This window comes from Mandrillus leucophaeus, unplaced genomic scaffold (genome assembly GCF_000951045.1).
Source record: "Mandrillus leucophaeus isolate KB7577 unplaced genomic scaffold, Mleu.le_1.0 Scaffold14, whole genome shotgun sequence".
Lineage (NCBI taxonomy): Eukaryota > Metazoa > Chordata > Mammalia > Primates > Cercopithecidae > Mandrillus > Mandrillus leucophaeus.
The window spans coordinates 8,312,219-8,336,110 of NW_012101365.1; the positions used below are offsets into that span (position 1 = coordinate 8,312,219).

General features: G+C 34.8%; 1 protein-coding gene across 2 annotated transcripts in view; it reads right to left on the minus strand.

Annotated features, from left to right (window-relative positions):
- OMA1 (OMA1 zinc metallopeptidase) overlaps positions 1 to 23,892 on the minus strand; it is a 68,469-nt gene that overhangs the window by 38,088 nt on the left and 6,489 nt on the right. For both annotated transcript variants that reach the window (XM_011973854.1, XM_011973855.1), the window contains 6 exons: positions 20,913 to 21,429; positions 18,638 to 18,866; positions 15,394 to 15,567; positions 15,189 to 15,296; positions 11,857 to 11,985; positions 8,822 to 8,896 (listed from right to left, as the gene is read on the minus strand). In XM_011973854.1, the coding sequence (XP_011829244.1) occupies positions 8,822 to 8,896; positions 11,857 to 11,985; positions 15,189 to 15,296; positions 15,394 to 15,567; positions 18,638 to 18,866; positions 20,913 to 21,429 (1,232 nt within the window). The remainder of the gene's footprint in view (positions 1 to 8,821; positions 8,897 to 11,856; positions 11,986 to 15,188; positions 15,297 to 15,393; positions 15,568 to 18,637; positions 18,867 to 20,912; positions 21,430 to 23,892) is intronic.

A 23,892-nucleotide genomic window follows, 5' to 3' on the forward strand; every position in this document is an offset into this window, starting at 1 on the left:
TAGCAATTGTGAATGGGAGTTCACTCATGATTTGGCCCTATTTGTCTGTTATTGGTGTATAGGAACGCTTTTACACTTTTGGTGGGACTGTAAACTAGTTCAACCATGTGGAAGACAGTGTGGCAATTCCTCAAGGATCTAGAACTAGAAATACCATTTGACCCAGCCATCCCATTACTGGGTATATACCCAAAGGATTATCTATCTTGCTGCTATAAACAGGATTATAAACACATGCACACTTAAGTTTATAGTGGCACTATTCACAATAGCAAAGACTTGGAACCAACCCAAATGTCCATCAATGATAGACTGGATTAAGAAAATGTGGCACATATACACATGGAATACTATGTAGCCATAAAAAAGGATGAGTTAATGTCCTTTGTAGGGACATGGATGAAGCTGGAAACTATCATTCTCAGCAAACTATCACAAGGACAGAAAACCAAACACCACATGTTCTCACTCATAGGTGGGAAATGAACAATGAGAACACATGGACACAGGAAGGGGAACGTCACACACCGGGGCCTGTTGTGGGGTGCCGGGGGGGAGGGATAGCATTAGGAGATATACCTAATGTAAATGATGAGTTAATGGGTGCAGTGCACCAACATGGCACATGTACACATATGTAACAAACATGCATTGTGTACATGTACCCTAGAACTTAAAGTATAATAATTTTAAAAATAAGAAAAATTTTTTTAAAAAGACGAATGATTAAAAGACAGAAGCTCTAAGAATTTTAATTGTATTAAGTGCATGAGATAGGTCCAAGTACTGTTCCTATCCTACAGATGACAAAAGTTGAGGCACAAAAAGAATAAATAACTTGATCATAATCACACAGCTAGTACTCTCTCTGGCAAAGCAGATTCTCAAACCTAGGCAGTATAGTTCCAGAGTTCATGCATTATCTCTACACTTATCGCTCACTTCTTTGGCAACTGGTTGATTACCCCACACTACAGAGATCCCAGATTTAGTATTTGACATCCAAGACAGAAAGGTTGAGGTACAAGGGTCATAACAGAGAATTTTTAAAAGTCTCCACAATTAATGGGAAAACCCTACTCCCTTTTCCACTGCCAATCCTCAAACAATGACAAGCTAGTTTTTTTTGCTTGTTTTTTATTTTTTATTTTTGTGGGCACTTGCTAGGTTATATATTTATGGGTTACATGAGATATTCTGATACAGGCATGAAATGTATAGTAATCACATCAGGGTAAATGGGGTATATCCAACAGCCAGTTTTTACAGGATTCATCTGCAGACACTTGAATGACCACAGAGAAAAGGCTGATATATATTCTATGGGAAGGTTCCCCAAAGAAAGAGCTAGATCGCTATCCTATCATCTTACAGTAGAGCTCATCATCCCAGCCTATGCAAACTCAGCTCAGGCTCTGAATGAGTGAAGAGATCTGCTATGCTCTAAGTGACCACTTAGCACAGAGAATCCCTCTGATGGAAAAAAAACATATCATTCAAAGCCAACAGAACTGTTTATATGAAATATCCAGCATTCAATCAAAAATAAGCAACCATGCCAAGAAACAAGACCAAAGGCAAAAACAGACAACAGAAATGGACCCAAAGATAATACAGATATTAGAGTTAACATGAATTTTTTAAAAAAATATGATTAACATATTCAAGAAAATATAAACAAAGAAACACATGACAAAATGGAGAATTTCACCAGAGAATTGAAATGTATAAAAGAGAATTAAAGGGATATTCTAGAATGAAAAGACAAAGTAACTGAAATTTAAAACTCAATACGAGTTTAATGTAGAACAAATACAGCTAAAAACAAGATTAATGAACTTCAAGATAGGTAGTAGAAAACATACATTCTGATACATGGACAGTCAGAGGTTAAGTGATTAGCCTATTGCATGTTCTCACTCATAAGTGGGAGCTAAACATTGACTACACATGGACACAAGATGGGAACAACAGATACTGGGGACTACTAGAAGGAGGAGGGTAGGAGGAGAGCAAGGGTTGAAAAAGCACCTTTTGGGTACTATGCTCACTACCTCAGGGACAGGATCATTTGTACACCAAACCTTAGCAACGTGCAATTTACCCATGTAACAGACCTGCACATGTACCCTGGAACCTAAAAGTTGAAAAAAATAAAAAAAGAGCAAGTCACAGAATGAAAGAAAATATTTGCAAGACACATATCTGACAAAGAACTTGGACTTAGCATGTATATGAAAAACTCCTACAACTCAAGAGTAAGAACATAAACTTCTTTGTCCAATTTGAAAATGGGAAAAAATATCTGAGAAGATAATTCACAAAGGAATATAAATGAAGCGCCAATAGGCATATAAAAATGTTCCACATTATATAAATAATTATAAATAAGAAATGCAAATTAAACAAATAGACTAACTTTTCCCCAAAAAGGGCAAAGATAAAACCAACAGCAATGTTCTGTTTACAAGAGCTACACACATAAGAACACAGGAAGTTTGAAAATAAGAGAATATTAAAGATTTACCATGCAAGCACTAACTGAAAGCAAGCTGAAATAACAATACTAAAAGGAAAAAGTGAACATCAGGCAAGAAGTATTACTAAAGACAGAGTGATTTTATTGTGAGAAAAGGATCAATCCACTAGCAAAATCTAACAATCTAACAAGTATGTATACCAAAGATACTTTTAAGATGTACAAGGCAAAAATTAATAGCACTAAAAGGAAAAAAAGAAAAATATACAATCATAATGAAATATTACCAAACGTCTCTTGATAACTACAAAAAAAAAAGGAAAAAAAATCAGCAAGAATATAGAAGATCTGAAACAACAAAATGAACAAACTTGGCAAAACTGACATTCACAGAACACTGCACCCACAACGGCAGGATCCACTTTTAAGTGCACATCATTTTAACAAAATTGATCACACCCTGAGCCACAAAGCAAGACCCAACAATTTTCAAAGGATTCCAATCATTCAGTGTATTATTCAATCAGAGTGTAACTAAGCTAGAAGTTGAACACAAAAGGTAACGTTAAAATCATCAAATGTTCAAAAACTAAGCAATATACTTCTAATTAACCCATGAGTCAAAGAAGAAACCACAGTGAAAACAAGAATACATTTTAAACTGAAGAAAAAATAACATATCAACCCTTGAACATAACAAGTAAAGACGCTCTCAGAGGAAAATGTATGGCCTTAAATGTACATAATAGGAAAAAAAAAAAAGAGTTTAAAATAAATAATGGTAGTATTCATCTTAAGTTAGGGAAAGAACCGCATATGAAACCCAAAAAATGAATGCAGAATAAAATAATGAAAAAAAACCCAACATGGTAACCAACATAACAGAAAACAAATATAATAGAGAAAATAAGCAAACCCAAAAGATGGTTTTGAAAAGATTGATGAAAGTGATAAAATCTGGCAAAAAAAGACAAGACACAGATTACCAATATTAACAAAGGGGACATTTAAAAGATGCCTGTGAAATACAAGTATCTTTCAGACATTAAAATATAATAAGAGTATATTAAAACAACTTTATGCCAATCATTTTGAAAATTTAAACAAAAATTCCTAGAAAAACTACAAAAACTGAAACAATAGAAAAATCTGAGTAGTTCTATATCTATTAAAGAGACCGAATCCATAATTAAAGACAAACTCACAAATAAATCTTTAGGCCTATATGACCTTACCCAGGAATTCTCCAAACATTTAAAAACTAAATATAGCTAATCTTACAAAAACTCTTCTGGAGAAGAGAAAATGAAGAACACTTCCCTGACCAATTTTATGAGGCCAGCATAACTTTGATTCTAAAACCTGATAGGACATTACAAGAAAAGAAAATTCTAGGCGACTATCTCCTTTGAACATAGAGATAAACATTCTAAACTAAGCATTAAACTAATTCTAGCAATATATTATGGGATAATTGACAAAATGGATTTCCCCAAAACAGCAGCTTAACTTTTTAAAAAATTAATGTAATTTGCCACATTAACAGATTAAAGGAGAAAAATCATATAATCATCTCAATACAGGCAGAAAATGCAAGGGGAGGAAGAGTATCAGGAAGAATAGCTAATGGATCCTGGGCTTAACACCTATGTGATGAGTTGACCTGTGCAGCAAACCACTGTGATACATGTTTATCAATGCTACAAACCTGCACACCTGCACAGGTACCCTGGAACTTAAAAGCTGAAGAAAAAATGCAGAAAATGCATTTGATAAAATTTAATATACATGCATAATTTTTTTAAATCTTAGGATATTAGAAATGGAAGAGAAACTCTTTCATTTGATAAAAAGCTTACTACAAATATCATAATGGTGAAATACTGAATGCTTTCTTGCCCCTAAGATCAGGAAGATACAAAGTTGCCCATCACCAACTTTGTACTAAAGTTTTTGGCTATTGCAATAAAGCAAAAATTAAAAAGTACATTTGACCCTTGAACACCACGGAGGTTAAGGGCACTGACCCCTCTGTGCAGTCAAAAATCCACATATAACATTTGACTCCCCCAAAACCTAACTACTAATAGCCTACTGTTGACTTTGCCAGTAACACAGTAAATTAACATGTTTTGTATGTTGTATTATACACTGTATTCTTACAATAAGTAAGCTACAGAAAGGAAAATGTTATTAAGAAAACCATAAAGAAGAGAAAATATGTTTACTATTCATTAAGTGGAAGTGGATCATCATAAATGTCTCCATCCTTGTCTTCACACTGAATAGACGGAGAAGGAAGAGGAGAGTTGGTCTTGCAGTTCCAGGGGTGGCAGCGGCAGAACGGGAGACAGGAGAGGCAGGCACAATCAGTGTAACTTAATGGAAATACTTTGTAATTTCCATCATAAAATAAGTCAAAAGTAGTCTTGAATAATCAGAATCCTTCTGCTAGATTGTCTAATGTCAATTTGTTTTCTGGCACTACTATGTCTTTTCTACCTGGCACCATTTTGGAAGCACTCATTTCCATCAAGTCATCCTCTGTTAATTCCTCTGACAAGGTGTTTCTTTTAGCTCTTGAATTTCTCTAAGATCCGTATCTTGAAACCCTTCACTCCCCACCTTTTTTGCCATATCCACAATCTTTTCATCATTTCCTTGACTGACTGTGTGGTCACGCACAACATCTGGACAGTCTGCTTCATCAACAATTTACTATTTCAGGCTTGATGGCTTTTTCTATAACAATGATGGAATCTTCAGTGGTGTAATCCTTACAGACTTTCATGATGTTCTGTGGGGGTTCTCTTCCATAGCAGTAACAACCTTTCCCTAAAGTACCCTGCTGTAATGAGGCTTAAAGGTCCTTATGGCCCTCTGATCTGAGACTCAACTAGAAATGCTGTGTTTCGGGGCAAGTAGACCACTTGGATGCCTTCAGTGTTGAACTCATGGGGTTCTAGGTGGCCAGAGGAATTGAGAATGTAAAAAGAACTGGCAGTCCTTACTGGCAAGATACTTCTTAACTTTAGGAACAAAGCATGGATGGAACCAATCCAGAAAAAGCATTCTCATTGTGTAGCAGGCCATTTTGCTATACAACCAAAAGACTGGCAGTTGGTATTATCTTTTTCCTTAGAGGCTCAGGGGTTACCAGCTTTACAGATAAGGAAAGTACTTAGAAATCCAACTCCATTTCCGCAGAATAGTAGAGTTAGCATATTCCTTCTGCCTTAAATCTTGATGCTCACTTCTCTTCCTTACTAATAAATGTCCTTTATGGCATTATCTTTTTTCCAAAATAGCACAGTTTTACCTGCATTAAAAACCTGTCCCGGCAGTTGTTCTTTCTCCTCAATGATTTTCTTAAAGCATCTGGGAACGCATCTGCTGCCTCTTGGTCAGCAGAAGCTGCTTCTCCTGTTATCTTGACATTTTTAAGCCAAATCTCTAAAACTATCAAACCATCCTTTGCTGGCATTAAATTCTCCAGCTTTAGATCTTTCATCTTCCTTTTAAGTTGTAATATAATGACTTTGTGCTTTTTCTTGAATCATATTACAGTCTATAGATATGCCTTTCTTATGGCAATCCTGCACCCACATAAAGGGTGCATCTTCTATACAAGATGAAAGTCTTTTGCAAAAAGTGCAAGGTTTTCATGCTTGCTGGTATAGTTGCATCTATGGCTTCACAAATTTTCTTTTCCTTTTTCAATGGTCCTTATTCTGGATTCATTTATTTTGAAACGGCAGGCAACCACAGCTACAGACCGCAATCTACAGTATATATCAAGCAACTCAACTTTTTCTTGTAATATCATGAGCTTACTTCTTGGGAACATTTCCAGTATCACTAGCAGCAATTCATACGGGTTTCATGGTATTATTCAAGGTGTTTATAGTATTGTACGAAACACAATGAAAAATATGAAAGAACTGCAAGAGACCATTTATTAAGATACTCAATTTACTGGAAAGAAAGCTGCTCACATGATGATTAGTGTCTAATGGTGTTTTAAGCAGATATTCACAACATTTGAGATCACTGCAATAGCAACAGGAAGTGAATACAAAACTATAAGAGTAGTACAACAGGTATCACAGTTAATTCTATGCAGTTATGATTTAATACTGCATCTTTACGTTTGTTTACATTTCTTTCAACTGCAAATGGCACCATGTATGGTCTGTGTAGGCACACATTTTGATAAATTTTCATAAAAGATTTGTATTTTATGGTAGCAAATTATAACACAGACTAATATCTACATGTATTTTATGCATTTGTGACATATCTTTTTCTTAATTTTTTTCAGTATTTCTAGGCTACGTGGTTCATCTGAGTTTTTTCAAACTGTTGCACATTTCCAAAAAACTTTCCAATACATCTATTGAAAAAAATCCTGCGTATAAGTGGATCTACACAGCTCAAAAACATGCTGTTCAAGAGTCAACTGTATACAGATTGGAAGGGAAGAAATAAAGGTTGTTGGGTACAAGGCCAATTATAAAAATCAATTGTATTTTTATATACAAGCAATTTACTTTAAAAGTGACACTATTTATCATGACATCAAACACTTAGCAATAAATCTAACAAAAGACGTGTAATTCATACATACAAAAAAATTTCAAAACACCAAGAAAAATTAAACATCGAAACAAATGGGAAAATATATTCATAGACGTGAAGAATCAATACTATAGACACTAGTCAAGTGTCCCCAAATTAATGTAGAAATGCAATGTAATTCCAGTCAAAACCCCATGTGTTTTTCTATGTATGTATAGTTTAATAAGCTGTTTCTAAAATGTATATAGAAATGCAAAGGTCCAAGGATAGTCAAATCAATTCTGCAGAAAAACAGTGGAGGACGGAAGTTTCAGGTATCAACACTTACTACAAAGTTACAGTGATAATATGATATTGGCTGAAACATAAACAGGCCAATGGAACAGAATAGTGTGTCTAGAAAGAGACCTCATATATACACCCACCTTTATGACAAAGACACAGAAGTCTGGTGAAAAAAAGATGACTTTTTTCAATAAACAGTGCCAAGTCTATTAGTTATCCATATGGGAAAAAAAAAAGATGTTGCCCTCCTCCGCATAATATATATTTAAAAAATAGTAAAGTTCCTTAGAAATAAAGCAGGAATAACTTACTGAGATAAACAAAGATTTCCTAACCAGAACACAGAACACACTTAACACACAGGGAAAATTTGACAGACTGTAGTACATTAAAATTAGGAAATTCTTGATACAGCCAATCTGTAGCCCCCTTATTTGGGAACTTATTAGTGTGTGCAGTCTGATAATTCACTTAACCATATTTATTTAACATTCAAAGAACTGATTTTGCTTTTGTGAAGGAGTAATACCTTGATTTACAAAATTAAATCCATAAAACTTATGAGGTTCAAATGATTATAGTTTTAACAACTACTAGAAACATAACAAAGGATCAAATACAATTTGAATTTAATATGTGAAGTGGCATTGTTTTCACTCATTTTTTAAAACGCAGTTTTACTTCTAATCCTAAATGCTACTAATAACACTCAGTTATCACAGGTGATTGAAAATAGCTGCCAGGTGCCCTGTTAAGTAGACAGGAACAAGGTCAACTTAAATAAAAGTAAAGGCCCAGAGCTGCTCTCCATGGCTAGAAAAAAAAAAAAAAAAAAAAAAGCCATCTGCTACAACAAAAATAATCTAAATGTCTGTTTGTCTACTGTTTATTTAAATGGTGGAAAATCAGTTTGCTTAGCCAAGATCATAGCTACAACAGGATTAACCTGTCTTCAAGTGGGGGAAACAACTACCTATCATCCTGTTTACTCAAAAAGCCTCCTTAGATCAGAGAAGCAAGGGGTAAAATATTGGAGTACTGGAGTAAAATAAAGATAGCATTAGCTTTCCAGAGGCAACAAATGTTAAAAGGCCAGAGAGGATGACACATTACATACTCAAATGTTTTAAAATTTCAATTTATATGTTTCATGTCTATAATAAAAAAATTTACACATGCAAAAAATTATTTCTAATCAAGAACTGACTTTCTTTTAATAGAACCTGATAATTACTATAATCTTATGGATTCTGTCTAAGGCAAAATACAGCTTTAAATATAGAAGGGAATTGAGTATCTTCAGTTATACGTTCTTTCAAGGTCCATAATCTTCAAATTTCTAGATTAACAGAAATTGCGTAAAGGGCTAATACAGTCCAACTCTCATTCTCTGCTTATGCCAAGCCTCGTTAAAATAACACACATTTATCTTTCAGTTTGGGAAGGGCATTATGTATTCTCAACTACTAAACACTTTACCTTTGCAGCAAGCAGTAGTCCAATTTCGTCAGCTTCAGCCTCCAATTTTCTGCTGTATGGTCTATTAAACATATACTAAGAAGAAACAGGACAGAAAAGCCCCATTAAGACAATTTTTTCATGACAAAAGGAGTAACAAAGAGAGGGTTTTTTTTTATTTTAAAGTTTCATGGAGTATCTAGGATAAAATTCCTATACTGTCTACTAACATTAAAATAACTCCATAATATAAAATATAAACACAGCCTTTATTTCCCTGATTAGAAATTAATACTTTAAAAACATGGTAAGAATAGAAGTCAATTTCTTGACAGTCTGTAGTATGAGGAATTTACTTCTATTTTTCCAATTATAGTCTCCACCTACTGAGTACAGGATTCACTAAGAAAGCTTATTGATGAAGGCTTTTAATATGGCCAAGGAACATTATGACCTTGAGTTTTAAAAGAAAATCAAGAAAACGTAGGTATATAATATCCAATGACACTACTAGACAATTTATTTCAGTAAGAAAATTAACCATATAGCAGAATGTTCTTTCTTTGATAAATTATCTTAATTTCCTTTTTCTTTTCTAAGTATTGATTAGTTGGGAAAATGAAATTTTCTTCTGACTTCAATAAAAAACACACGTAGATATAGTAACTTTAATTTTCCTAATTACTTGTATTTATGTGAACGCTTTCCAGTTAAATTCTAATTTTCAGTAAGTACTAAAACTTTGTAGGAGATGAATCAATAGGCAGGACTTTTGAGAAAAGAGCTATTAATTGGGGAAGCAATCTTTCAAAGGTAGCCACATGTCTGTGATGGCCTGAAATAATACAATAAATCTGATATACAGTATGTGACCATTAGAAATGACTTCCTTCCTTTTCAATCAGTCAGTTTTAGGTCGATGATGTATATCATATAGTGCCTTCACTCTCCACGAGCAGGCTGCATGTGCCTCCATCAAGTCTACTGATAGCATAAGGATTTAAGACGTTGGCTTTAAAAAGACAGAAACTTAAGTTCAAGTCCAAATGCTGTTAACTTATTGTTAACCCTGAGCTAATTGTTTAACCCCACTAAACCCAGGAGTATCATATGTAAAATGAAATGAGTAACAGTGCCAAGCTCACACAGCTGCAGAGGGGATTAAATGAACAAAAATAATAGCTCATATTTATTGAGTCCTTATTTGTGCCAGGTATTGTGCTAAGTGTTTTAAATTAATGATTCTAAACCTAGTGTGATTTTGTCCTCCAGGGACATTTGCAAATGTTTGGAAATATTTATGACTGTCATAACTGAGAGAAGGGAGAGCTACTGACATCTAGGGAATGGGGGTGAGAAATGCTACTAAACATCCTACAGTGCCCAGGACAACTTCCCCACAACAAAGAATTATCCAGTCCAAAGCATCAGCAGTACTGTGATTGAGAAATCTTGCTTTAAATGTATCATTCCGTCCTCACAACAAATGAACCTCAGCAATTCCCACACCCTTATGACTTCACTATCAACATTCCTCTCTGTTCTCCAATCACAGTGAGCAACTTTCTAGAGAAAAACATCTCCTTGTCACCAGAATTATTGAGGGGCCTTGATTTAGGGAAAAAGAATTCAAACAGAATCATTCCTATTTTATTTTTACGGAAGAATTACAGTGAAGTGGCAGAATTTATCAAATATTTAAAGAAAGAAATAGCTACATGTTATCTTTCTTATGACCCACTCTGCTGATTCCATTACAAAAAAAGCAATCTACAGATAGATAGAGAAAATAACTAAATTAATTCTTTTAATGTCCTGGCAGGTCAGTGACAGAAACAAAATTCAAAATATGAGATCCTATAACCTAAGGAATAACTATTCTTTTGTTCTCTCTTTAAGAACCTTTACTTCAATATAAACGAAGCCAAATGATATGGTAATACTGAATAACAGACTTAGTTATCCAATCTCAAAAACAATTTGTCTCATAGAATTTTGCACATTAGATTTAAACAGCACCCAGATGGCACTCTGATGGGTACTCCACAAATCATTAAATAAACAAATAACAGATTGTTTCTAAATAACCAAACCTCCTGGGACAAGAGGAAATATTCAAAGAAAGATGTCAAATAAAATAATCATAGTCAACAAAGTAGTTATAAAGATTGCAAGACCTACTTTCAGTAGTACAGTGTTTTGAACAAAACGAGGCACTCAATACATTTTTGAGATGATTATTATACATAAGCACTAAAATCAAAAGTTAACAAACACCTAGTAAGACTTTCCTTTCAATAATTTCAAAGCAATGATAGTTCAACAGAGAGAGAAGGAAGGAAGGGCGGTAAAGCAGCTTTAGCCAATTCTGTGCCCATTAAAGTTCACAGGTTTTAATACTGCCCCATTAAAAAGCAAATACAGTTGGCTCTCTATATCTGTGGATTATGCATCTGATGGATTCAACCAATTTGGATAGAAAATATTTATGAAAAACAATTAAAAAAAAACTACAACAAAATTAAAAATATATAGTAAAATAACAATTTACATAGCATTTACATTGAATTACACATAATCTAGAGATGATTTAAAGTATATGAGACGATGTGCATAGTGACATGCAAATACCATGCCATTTTTTATCAAGGACTGGAGCATACTCAGATTTTGGTATCCACGAGAAGTCCTGTATACCAAGGGACGGCTGAAATTGGGGAATGGGGGAGTCATTCAGTTACTATGAAAGGAAGGGTCAGTGGCTGGGTTTTCTCTTTGTAAAACCAATAAATATATTTTTGAAAATCATAGTAGCCAAAAGTTGCCAAGCCCTTCTAACCTATCCATACCCATCATTTGAGAGATGTAGTATTCCTTAACTTAAATATTCATATATAAGAATATCCCCTAAAAATGAGAAAACATAAGACACTAAAAATTTGTACCCATATTTCATAGTGAAATGTAAAAACATCTCTGGATTTGCTGCTTTACAGTAGTATTAAAATATCCTCACCACAGGCTATGATCAATTCAAGTTATTGTCTCAGACTTACCTCCTGCAATTTAGACTGTATCCACTGGCCCAAAAGTGCCAAACTATCTCGAGGACAAATGGCCCAAATCATTGTGAGGAAAATCATACCTAGGAAATCCAAAAAATGAACCATGCCAGCCTTTTCTGCCTGAGAATAATCAAAATAATAAAAATTACATTTCATACATCGAGACAGTATATGCTTACATTTTCTAGTTCATCAGGTGTTACAATTACCCGACCTTCTCCACCTAAGACTGAGAGTTCTCTTTTTCTTCTTTTGCTTTTTCTTTCCTGGTCTGCTTTTCCCTGCCTTTGTTTATCTACTTATATACCTATTCATTCGTTTAACTAGTATCTACTGAGCCACTTATTATTACAGGATATTAATCTACAGTTTCTTGCATTAACACACATAATAATCTTGTGAAATAGGTACAATTATCCCTACATTTATAGATAATGAAACTGAGATAGAGGTTAAAAGAGTTGCCCAAATTTGCACAGCTATTACTAAAAGGACCAGAAATCAAACCCGGTCAGTTCTAGTTTTTAATACAATTGCATCATTTTAAAATATCAAATAAATGTTTCATTTTACTAATATTTTTGGATGAGGACTAAACACTAACATATGAAGCACTTAAAACAAGAAAAAACTCAGAAAAAGACTGGAAGTTTATTTTAAATAAATGTATTCTGGTCTTCAAGACCTAATATATGAAACATTACTCCTTTATACAAGTTTGTAAATTTGTAAGTCTAGTATTTATCATGAGAGAATCGGGTTCTATGAATTTTTGTATTTATTTATATCAGTTACCAAAAAAGATTTTTCATAAAATAGTTGTTTTGAGTAGTAATATATAAATACAAGTTTAATGAACTAGATTGTTCATGGTTTGCCAGTAAAATTGATTAGTAAATGTTAATGTTGTAATGCTGAAACTGAAAAAATAGCAGTCATTACTTGAATGTATGAAAAATGACTGAAAACTAAAAACAATGACTTAGAATACTGTCCCTTAACAAATATTGTACCCTCACAAAACATACTTTACCTCCTTATATTTGCCTCATTACTTTGCCTCAAAATACAACTGTGTATTTTGAAAAACAATTACGGATTTTTTTTTTTTTTGAGACAGAGTCTTGCCCTGTCGCCCAAGCTGGAGTGCAGTGACGAGGTCTCGGCTCACTGCAACCTCCGCCTCTGGGTTCAAATGATTCTCCTGCCTCAGTCTCCCGAGTAGCTGGGATTACAGGGGCCCGCCACCACACTCAGCTATTTTTTGTATTTTTAGTAGAGACGGAGTTTCACCATGTTGACCAGGCTGGTCTTGAACTCCTGACCTCGTAATCAGCCCACCTCGGCCTCCCAAAGCGCTGGGATTACAGGCATGAGCCACCACATCCAGCCCAATTATGGAATTATTTTAATATGAAAACGTGAAACTCAAAATAAGGAAATTGTTATATTCTTGTTATTAAAGAATATAATTGCTATTATACAGTCTTAGAAAACTGGAAATACACACACAAACGCCTGTATTTGTAGAATAAAGAAAACATAAAAACCTAGGTAAAATCAAAATTGAGACTCCCCAAAGAGAAAATATTGTGCTGACAATATTTAAGATATCTGCAAAAACATACTAATAACTATGCTCTATTTTTAAGGCTGCTGTCTGCTTTTTACATCTCACCTACTACTGTTCTTGCACTGATAGAGATGACAATACACTGAATATGAGGCACTGAACTAGATGCCTGAAAAACAAATGTACTGAATAGTAACACCTTTCAAATGCGAAAATGGCCAAAACTGATTTTATGATTTTATGATTTCAAGTTATGAAGCCATTACTTGAAAGATATTAGAGTGCATATAGTAACACTGCTTAGATGTACTCTTGTGTATATTTAAGAAAAAAAGATTTTTTCTTTGAGACAATGTCTCACTCTGCCACCCACGCTGGAGTGCAGTGGTGCGATCATGACTCACTGTAGCCTTGATCTCCCAGGCTCAAGCAATCCTCCTGCCTCAGGCTCCAGAGCAGCTGGAACTACAGGTGTGAGCCACCATGCTCAGCTAATTTTTTAAATTTTTCTGTACAGACACAGTCTATGTTGCCCAGGCCAGTCTCAAACTCCTGGGCTCAAGCAATCCTCCTGCCTCAGCCTCCCAAAGTGCTGGGATTACAGGTGTAAGCCACTGCACCCGTCAAGAAAAATGTTTTAAAAATCTTCCTGTAACTCAGAAGAAATCAAGGAGATAATTACTTTTGGTGCTTCAGAAAAACACTTTGGCCCATCTTATTTTATTAATACTCTAAGGAATAGGTAGAATTTGAGATGACTCTTAGAAGGATTAGAATCATTATCATTTCCATTTGAAGTTAATGTTACTTATATTTCTGATTTAGCATTTCAGTCACTTCACTATGTACCTTTGTGTTTACAATTAAAAAAATACTTATCTCTAATGTAGACAAAAGAGCCATTCATATTTTTAAATGAATAACAATTAAAAAAATCTGTGAAATAGATGTGTTATTTTCCTGGACTCATATCAAGATGAACAGACAGGTATTCACAGGAGCATACATCAACTTTAATTCTATGACCTATAAGAAAAGTGCTCCTAAAAACCAGGTAACTATGGTGAAAGGAAGAAACACTGGATTAACATACAGAAGAAAGTTAAAGTCCCAATTCGGTTACTTTGTCAGGTTAGTCATGTTACTGTTTTTCTAAACATTAGTTTTCTCTTATATAAAATAGTAATAATAAATACATATCTCATTTGGTATTAAAATAATGAATGAGAAGCTACATAAACTAAAAAGCTCAGTAAACTGTAAAATGGCAAGGTATCGTTATTACTCTGCATTAATTATACATGACACATCATTCTAGAAATTTTCAAAGATGCTCCAAGCTATCTTCTGAGAATGAATAAAAAAGAAAGATGATTTACCCACTTAAATAGTAATATCACTTTCCTACAATTAATTTTCTGACTAGATTACAAGTATATTAATAATTACAGAAAGTTTAAAATTTAATTTGAAATAATTAGGGGTTAAGAATAATTACTTTTTAGCAAAAGAGACAGGTGATAAAAATAGTATTTAAGCAAAATCTTATTCAGTATCAAATACTAAAGACCATAAAAATTCTCAAAATTAGCCAATCACATTTTTTCAGGTAGCAGATTAAGGCAATTACTCAAAACTAAAAGTCTATCATTTTAAAAAAAAAGCTAAAGAAAATCAGTTCTTTAAAAGATTTAACTTGTTAACTTCAAAGCAGTTTTTCCAAACCTGAACATTCATATTAGGTACTTACAGCATGTCCAAGTACTGCATGTGCTATTTCATGGCCGAGAAGGAAAGAAAGTTGATCAATATCGGTTACACTTTTTAACAATCCACTGAAAACAAACATTTGTCCATTCTGTACCACAAAGAAAATAATATAAGCAATTAGAACATCATAAAAAACAAGGACAATAAATTTAACAACTATAATGCATTTGAGAACATTTACTTACTGGAAGCACAAAGGCATTATTAATTGGGGAATCAACCACATGAAGAATCCAATTGATCTGAGAAATCCCTGGAATATCTTTATTGCATTCAATTAGATGACAAAGCACTTCTTTAACAGCCAGGTATCGGGCATCTTTCTCAGTTAGCATATCATTTTTAAATTCTTCCATGTGCTGAAAGATTAAAAATTACTTCTTATTTTAAAAGAGCACTACGAAATGCTTACTCTGCTTCATGGAAAGTTATATGACTATTTATTGTTGAACATTTTAAGTTTTAACTATATAAAAATCTGCATATATTAAGCACTCAAATTTCTCAAATCTGAATTATTCATGCAAAGACAATGTGGTTTCTCGCAAAGGAATAAATTCTAATACTAAGATTTTTTTATGGATTGAACAGATTGACATCAAAATTTCACTCTTTTCGATTAAACTACAAACGAATACTTAGGTATTATTTCTACTTTCCTAAGTATTTTAGAAAACACTGCCTAGGCCAGGCAAGATGGCTCACACCTGTAATCCCAGAACTAGGGGAGGCCAAGGCAGTAGGATCACCTGAGCTCAGAAGTTCAAGACCAGCCTGGGCAACATGGTGAAGCCCCATCTCTACCAAAACACAAAAAATTAGCCAGGGGTGGTGGCATGCACCTGTGTTCCCAGCTACATGGGAGGCTGAAGTGGGAGGATCGCTTGAGCCTGGGAGGCGGATGTTGCAGTGAGCTGAGATCTCACCACTACACTCCAACTCTAACCTGGGTAAAAGAGTGAGACCCCATCTCAAAAAGAAAAGAAAGGAAAAGAAGGAAAGAAAGCCTAGAGAACTTAAGATTTCATCTAAGTAAAATACAAAAGAAAATTACATTCATAAAGCACTGAACAGAAAAACACCCTAAAGTTAAACTACCAAAATAGATATTTCATTAATTTTAAGGTGTTTTATTTACAGATTGAAAGGAAATTACTGAAATCTCAGAACCAATGAGCATATCACTGTCTCTACATGATGCTGATTAAGACTAGCCATCATAGAAGATACGTTTTCTGAAGTTATATTCATGAGAGCTCTTTCAAGTGTACTGAGAAAATTAAAAATGTTCTGAAATATTACTTTAACTTTCATAAAGTAGCTGGGTGTGGTGGCCCATGCCACCTCAGCACTTTGGGAGGCTGAGGTGGGCAGATCACAAGGTCAGGATATCGAGACCATCCTGGCCAACATGGTGAAACTCCATCTCTACTAAAAATACAAAAATTAGCCGGGTGTGGTGGCAGGCCCTGTAGTCCCAGCTATTTGGGAGGCTGAGGCAGGAGAATCACTTGAACCCGTGAGGTGGAGGCTGCAGTGAGCCGAGATAGCCCCACGTACTCCATGCACTCCAGCCTGGGTGACAGAGGCGAGACTCTCAAAACACCACCACCAAAAAAAGAATCAACAAGTTAGTAACTTTTCCCCTTGAGATGCATTAAAAAGACATTATTTTACAGAATATGAACTTACAAGTAGTTTTTATTTTAAATACTTCTAAAAAGCATAATTCACCAATGTGAACTGCCTAAAACAGACAAAAACCCCCACTATTTATTAACTCTTCTGAAGTAGATAAAACAAGAATGTAATTATAGCACTTTATAATATCCCTATAAGAACATGTGCTTAAATTTTCGTATCACACAGATATTACGTTTGTAGCTAAAATAAGAAAAAAAGAAAAATGTACCTATGTCTATATGTATATACACGTACATAGATATACATAAATTTTAAAAAATTTCTTAGCAATGTGAATGGTAAAAGATGCACTAATACTAGGCCTGTCTCAATCTTTCCAGAACACTTTCCTTAAACCTGCCTCTGACTAAAGCCTAAGAAACATCTCAAATCTCTGTATATACTCTACTAAAAGAGACTGGTCTTGCCTGGACTAAGAAAAATTTTTATAACTAAGAAAATATTATTTCTTTTTTTCATAGTAACTTTCCATTGACAAACTCAGAAGTTCATTTGGAATAAAAAGATTTAACCATGCCAGGTACAGTGGCTCACACCTGTAAACTCAGCATTGTGGGAGGCCGAGACAGGTGGATCACCTGAGGTCAGGAGTTCGAGACCACCCTGGCCAACACGGTGAAACTCCGTCTCTACTAAAAATACAAAAAAATTAGCCAGGCATGGTGGTGCACGTCTATAGTCCCAGCTACTCCGGAGGTTGAGGCCGGAGAATAACTTGAACCTGGAAAGCGGAGGTTGCAGTGAGCCGAGATTGCGCCACTGCAGTCCAATCTGGGCGACAGAGTGTCTCTGTCTCAAAAAAAAAAAAAAAAAAAGATTTAGCCATGCCAAAGCTGTCGAGTGAGGCCACTGGACATGAATTCAACAAATATTAATTGAGCCACAGGGCACATAACATGTATATGTGCTATGAACTGGAGAGAAAATGATGACCTCTGTCGCGAAGAAACTCACTAGGGTATAAAATGTTTAACTACCTAAGTGATTACACTTTCCAAAGAGGTAAGACTTCTAAATTACAACTTCAGTTTGGATTCAAAAAACATAATAAATTGCTAAAACTGATGTTTGGAGAAAAATGATCTTATATTACTTGATTTTCAAAGTATAAAAATTCTGACAATAAATCTATTTATCCAATAGATATATACTAAGCACTACTCTTACACACTGTGTTAGTATTTAAAATAAAACCATAAACAAAAACAGGCAAGATCCCTGCCCCCATAAAGCTTAGTCTAACAAGGGACACGGACTATCGAATAAATAATTATGCAAATAATTATGTTACTCTCACGAGTGCTTTGAAGGAAAAGTACAGTGTGCAGAGGAAAAAAGCCTAGGAGACCTAACCCCAGTAAAGCCAAGCAATGGGCACAACTACAAATGAGCTGGTTCATAATTCAGTTGGTATGAAGGATACCTCCTCAGGCCTCATCCAGTCACCTGCGTAACCCAGTCTGGTTATCATGGAAGGCTTTCCGGAGAAAAGTGGCATTCAAGGAGAAATGTGCTGAGCAGGAGTTGGCTGGGTGAATGCTAGGAAAAGCAATGTAGGCAGTAGGAATACTAAGTGTGAAAGGTCTGAGGCCTTCTGGAAAAAAAAATGCTAATTTCATATCAAAGACTAAAATTTAAAAACAACGTATCTTTCATATTTAAGATACTTTCCTACTTTGAGTGTTATACTAAGCAGTCTAATTAAAAACAATTCTTACTACTTACTGCTTCATATTCCAGTTCTGATAAAAGTCTGAACTGCTCTTTCCCCAATAATAGTAGCTTGCTCCTTCCTGTGACTGGACTTACTTCCAGGTGAGTAAAATAAAACACCACAAAGAGCAATCCAAAACTACTCAAACCAAGGAATAGCTTCCATTTATTCTTCCTTATACTTTGTTTAAATAGTTCCTTCTTGTTAGGAGGAAGTGCCTGCCACCATTTCCTTATGCCCCTAAAGCAAAAAGAAAAATTCAAAGTTCTGATCATCATTACAGCACGTATCACTAAAGCTCAAATGCATACACTAGAATTTTATGTCCTCAAACACCTGAATTTATATATTTTGCTGAATACATCGCATTTCCAGTTAACAAAATTCTTAGCTAAATGATGAAGAAATCATCAACGATATAAAGTTACAGCTAAAAAATTCTAATACTCATCAAAATTTTCCTCCTCAGCTATTTTAAGGATAAACACTAAATGAGATGCTAGTTTACTATAACTACCACTGGTTAACATTTATTACTATCTAGTATATGCAAAATTCTCTCTCTCTCTCTTTCTATATATATATATATGCCATCTCATTTAATCTTCATAATAATCCTGTCACAGAAGAGAAAATTGTTAGGTAACTTGTCCATGGCCACCCAGGTAATAAGAGTAAAACCAAACAATGAAGTCAATGACATTCCAGAGTCTGACCACTTAGCCACTTAATAGGGATAACTGTCTAATTAATTATGTAAGAGGTTACAGTACAATAAATCTATACCTGGAACTACTATTCTTCCCACTGCTCCTCAGACCTCCAACACAATTTGCCAGTGATTCAACAAGGTACAAGGAAAACTGCCTCAGCATTCATTTTGGAAATAAATAGTGCTCAGTAGCAGAAACTCCACTATCCTCTTTAGAAAATGAGAAAGGAGAGATAATAATATCATAGGTACTCATAAGAAAGTGGGAGATTTTGTAGATAACATCTGAGAAGGTCCAATTTCTACCAGGCAACAATACTGTCTGCTGCTTAGCAGTGTTCAGAAACTTTTCTGACAACAAGCAATATTTTCAATACCGGGACAAACATTTTCCTTGTGAGTTGATCTGTAAAACCACAACAAAAATTTACCATATATACATGATTCTCTTGACAAAAATTTATTTTACAAAATAACTTCTTAAAGTTCTCTTTGTGAAGTGACACACCCCAATGCCTTTACACAAAGTCTCAATTTAAAGGGACATAAACCAAACTATCAAGTACACCTATTTCCTATTTAAAACTTTACATGACATTATCATTTATTTAAAATGTATGAAAGACATATTCTAAATGAAAAATTTTAGGTGATCAACAATAGTAACGAAAACAAGAAAGTTAAAAACCAACAATTTAAAAGGATGAGAACGCATCAGAAATCAGAAAGAGCATCCCAAGAACCTGGGATGAGCATATTACTTCAACCAAGAGTCAGTACAGCTGTATCTCCTCTGGGTGCCAACACCAAATCACGAAGAACACAATAAATTACAAATGGAAGTTCTTGGTTTTAACAAAAGCAAACTGGTTTGGTTCATGTGGAAGTAAGAAGGCTGGAAGGGACTTCACAGTCATCAAACACAAGAAAGCTTTATGAAGAAACAGCGATTCGCTTTCTTCAATCTTCATAAAACAAGTAACAGAAAAAGGGTTAAAGTACTATCAAGCTGTGAAAGTTTATTATAAAGGATCTCCAAGAAAAAAAAACAAAGATCTGTTGGGAACAGAATAGAAAAAAAAGGAGCATTAATGATTTAAGAGTTAACTAGGAGTGGGCCCACCCTTATATAAGTAAAGTTCCTCAGTTTTATGATTTGCTGCCTTTAAATTCCACAAATTAAAAAGAAATGTTTGTAAGTACTCTTCTTATATGTGAGCGACAACCAACACTTCTGATCCACATATCCTAAGATCTTGTAATCATAAATATAAGACTTTTTAAAAAATGCCTATATAATACGTAAGAATAACTTTTTAAAGAGACCATATTTCTATACCATAAATTAATATGCAGGAAATCGTTTCAGGATTATTAAATCATACATAACAAAACTGGGCAGGAGCTACTGTTTAGAAACTTCACTTTGAGCTAAATGAGGGGACACGGGATCTAACAAGGTTTCTTTAAAAGTACAGTTTTATAAATAAAAAAATTTAATTTCTAAAAGTTAACACAAAATACTAATGCAAAAAGTTAATACAAAAGTTTAGTTTTCTAAAAAAGCATTTTACCTGCCTACAATGATTGCAAATAACTTCTGCACTGGTTTAAGAATCATCAACAAGAGAGGAACCGGAGCAGCTTGAAACCGTGGAGAAGTGTGGAAATTCCTAATAGCTCTTACAGGAGAAGGGCTCAGAGGATGCAATACTGACAGACTAGGAACTGCTGTAACTTCTTTTATCAGTAGCTGTCTTGAAAAAGAGTCATTCCATACAGTACGTTTGCTGGTAATCATCCAAATTTCCTTATTTTTGGTACTTGAGAGGCATCCTGTTCTTTTGTTGTTAAAAGTCCTATAAAAATGGAAGTTTCCAGGCAGAAAAGTCCACCTATCACACTGATTTACTCCCAGTCCCTGATACTTATTTACTATATGGTTAACTTGTACTTGATGACAGCCCTGTGAGGTTGATGCTAACGTGTTACATTTTCTCCAGTTAGACAGTGAATTAAATCTGAAGAAAACATGGTTTCTAGCAGCAGACTGCAATCCACAGATGAAGCTCATCTTTTTCACTTGATTACCTGAAACACAAAAAATAAACTATAAATATTTGTGGAAAATATTTACTTACCAAACTGGGAATATAACACTTATTAAATAGGTGTGTCAGCTGTTCTTCTAACACATCTCAGGCTAAATTACCTTGGGTTTCAACTCATCACCCCTACAGCAATGCCTTTCAGCAAGATAAACCAGAGTATACATAACATGACATTTACTATGCAATGTGTACTTTAGAAGCTTGCATTTTTTTCATTTCATTTTTAATTTGTAGTTAGGGGAGAGCCATTTTTATTTTAATGGCAAATTATTTGGGCAATAAAGTGGATTAGATAAAAACAATAGTAAAACTTTTATCAGTTTGCAATAACTGGAAGGAAGCATGTAATACGGAAGAGTAAAATCTAACTTATATAAAATGCACTGGACATTAGGCACTGAAGAACAGTGATCCCTGAGAAATGGGAAACAGAGCCCTGCAATTGTCCTAGCTTATTGCCTGGAGAGTGCTTCCAGGCCACAATGCAGACAGGGTAAACCTAGGTGGAGCCCAGTGATTCCCCTAAATCAAAGAGATAAGGCTGCGAGGTCAAGCAAACCAAGGTTGCTAGAGCTCACAGGACAGAGGACAAGAGAAGAAAAGAGCTGCACAGAGAACTCTAGAGTTCTGCAGAGAATCCCCCTCCCATATTCAGCTAAGTCCTGCCTGGGCATATGTGTAAGAAAATCCCCTGGAGCTGGGAAAGGACCACCTGAAAAGACTGGAGAGAAGAATATACAGGGCTCACATATGGCATGGTATAGTGTCTGTCCCCTCCGCCAACCAAAGTGGAAAACCTTATCATTCATCAAGCACTCAGAAGGGTTTTGCCTCAACATTAGAGAAAGATTAGTCCTAGGCCAAAAGCTGCTGTGGCCCCACCTAACAAATATTAAAAGCAACACCCAAAAAGATTAAATGCTTCCAAGCAACAACTGCATCCCAGAAAAAACAAAAAACAAAACAAAACAAAAAATCTCAAGAACAGGTATTAGGACACAAAACTATTTAGCACTTAACAAGGTGCAATTTACAATTAAAAATCACCAAGCATGCAAGAAGCAAGATATGTGATCTGTAATTAGAAGAAATATCAATCAGTGGAAACTAACTCCTGAATAAACAAATAACAGCATTAGTAAACAAGGATATTAGTTACTGTAACTATAATGCACAAGTTTAAGAAGCTAAAGGAAAATATGAGCATGTTACATAGAGATATATATTTCTTTAAAAGACTTACACTAAACTTTTAGACAGGAAAACTATAAGACATAAGATGAAAAACATACTAGATGAGACAATAGCAGATTAACATTATAGAAATAAAGATTTGTGACTTTGAAGATGTATCAACAGAAACCATCTAAAATGAAACGCAGAGAGAAAATACAATAATAAAAAAAGGCACAGGGCGTCAATGAGGTATGTAATAACTTCAAGCGACCTAATATTCATCTAACTGAAGTCCCCAGAAAGTGGCGGGGGAGGTGCAGACAGAAAAAAGAATACTTGAAATAATGGCCAAAAGTTTTCCAAACTTGATGAAAACTATAAAACCACAAATTCAAAATGTTTAACAAACCCTACACAAAAGAAACACAAAGGAAAAAAACTGCAAGGCACATAACTTCCTAAAATCAATGAAAGATAAAATCTTAAACTGGACATCTTAGATGAACTGTATAAATTCATTAAAAAACACAAAAAAGGCTGGGCATGGTGGCTCACGACGTGTAATCCCGGCACTTAGGGAGGCCGAGGCAGGCGGATCACTTGAGGTCAGGAGTTCGAGACCTGCGTGGCCAACAATGTGAAACCCCTATCTAATAAAAATACAAAAATTAGCCAGGTGTGGTGGCACTTGCCTATAATCCCAGCTACTTGGGAGGCTGAAGCAGGAGAACTGCTTGAACCTGGGAGGTGGAGGTTGCAGACAGCCGAGATCTCGCCACTGTACTCCAGCCTGGGCAACAGAGTGAGACTCTGTCAAAAAAAAAGAAAAAAGAAAAACACACAAAAAAGTACATACTCTGATTCCATCTCTATAACATAAACTGCAAAAAATGCAAACTAATCCATAGTGACAGAGAGATCAGTGACTGCTTGAGGAGTGGTAGGAAAAAGGGCCAGGGGAAGGGATTACAAAGAGTAGTGCTTGCCTGTAAACCCAGCTATAATTGGGAGGCTGAGGAAGGAGAATCACTTGAAACTGGGAGGTGGAGACTGCAGTGAGCCAAAATTGTGCCACTACACTCCAGCCTGGGCAACAGAATGAGAACCTGTCTTTAAAAAAAAAAAAAAAAATCAACAACCAAAAACAAACAAAAAACCCAGATTGAGGGAATCTAAATATGAACTGAATTTCAAGTTGTTTTAGGTAATTATTATTTTCTTAGGTGATAATATTGTGGTTATGTGACTATTTTATTCCTGAGATACT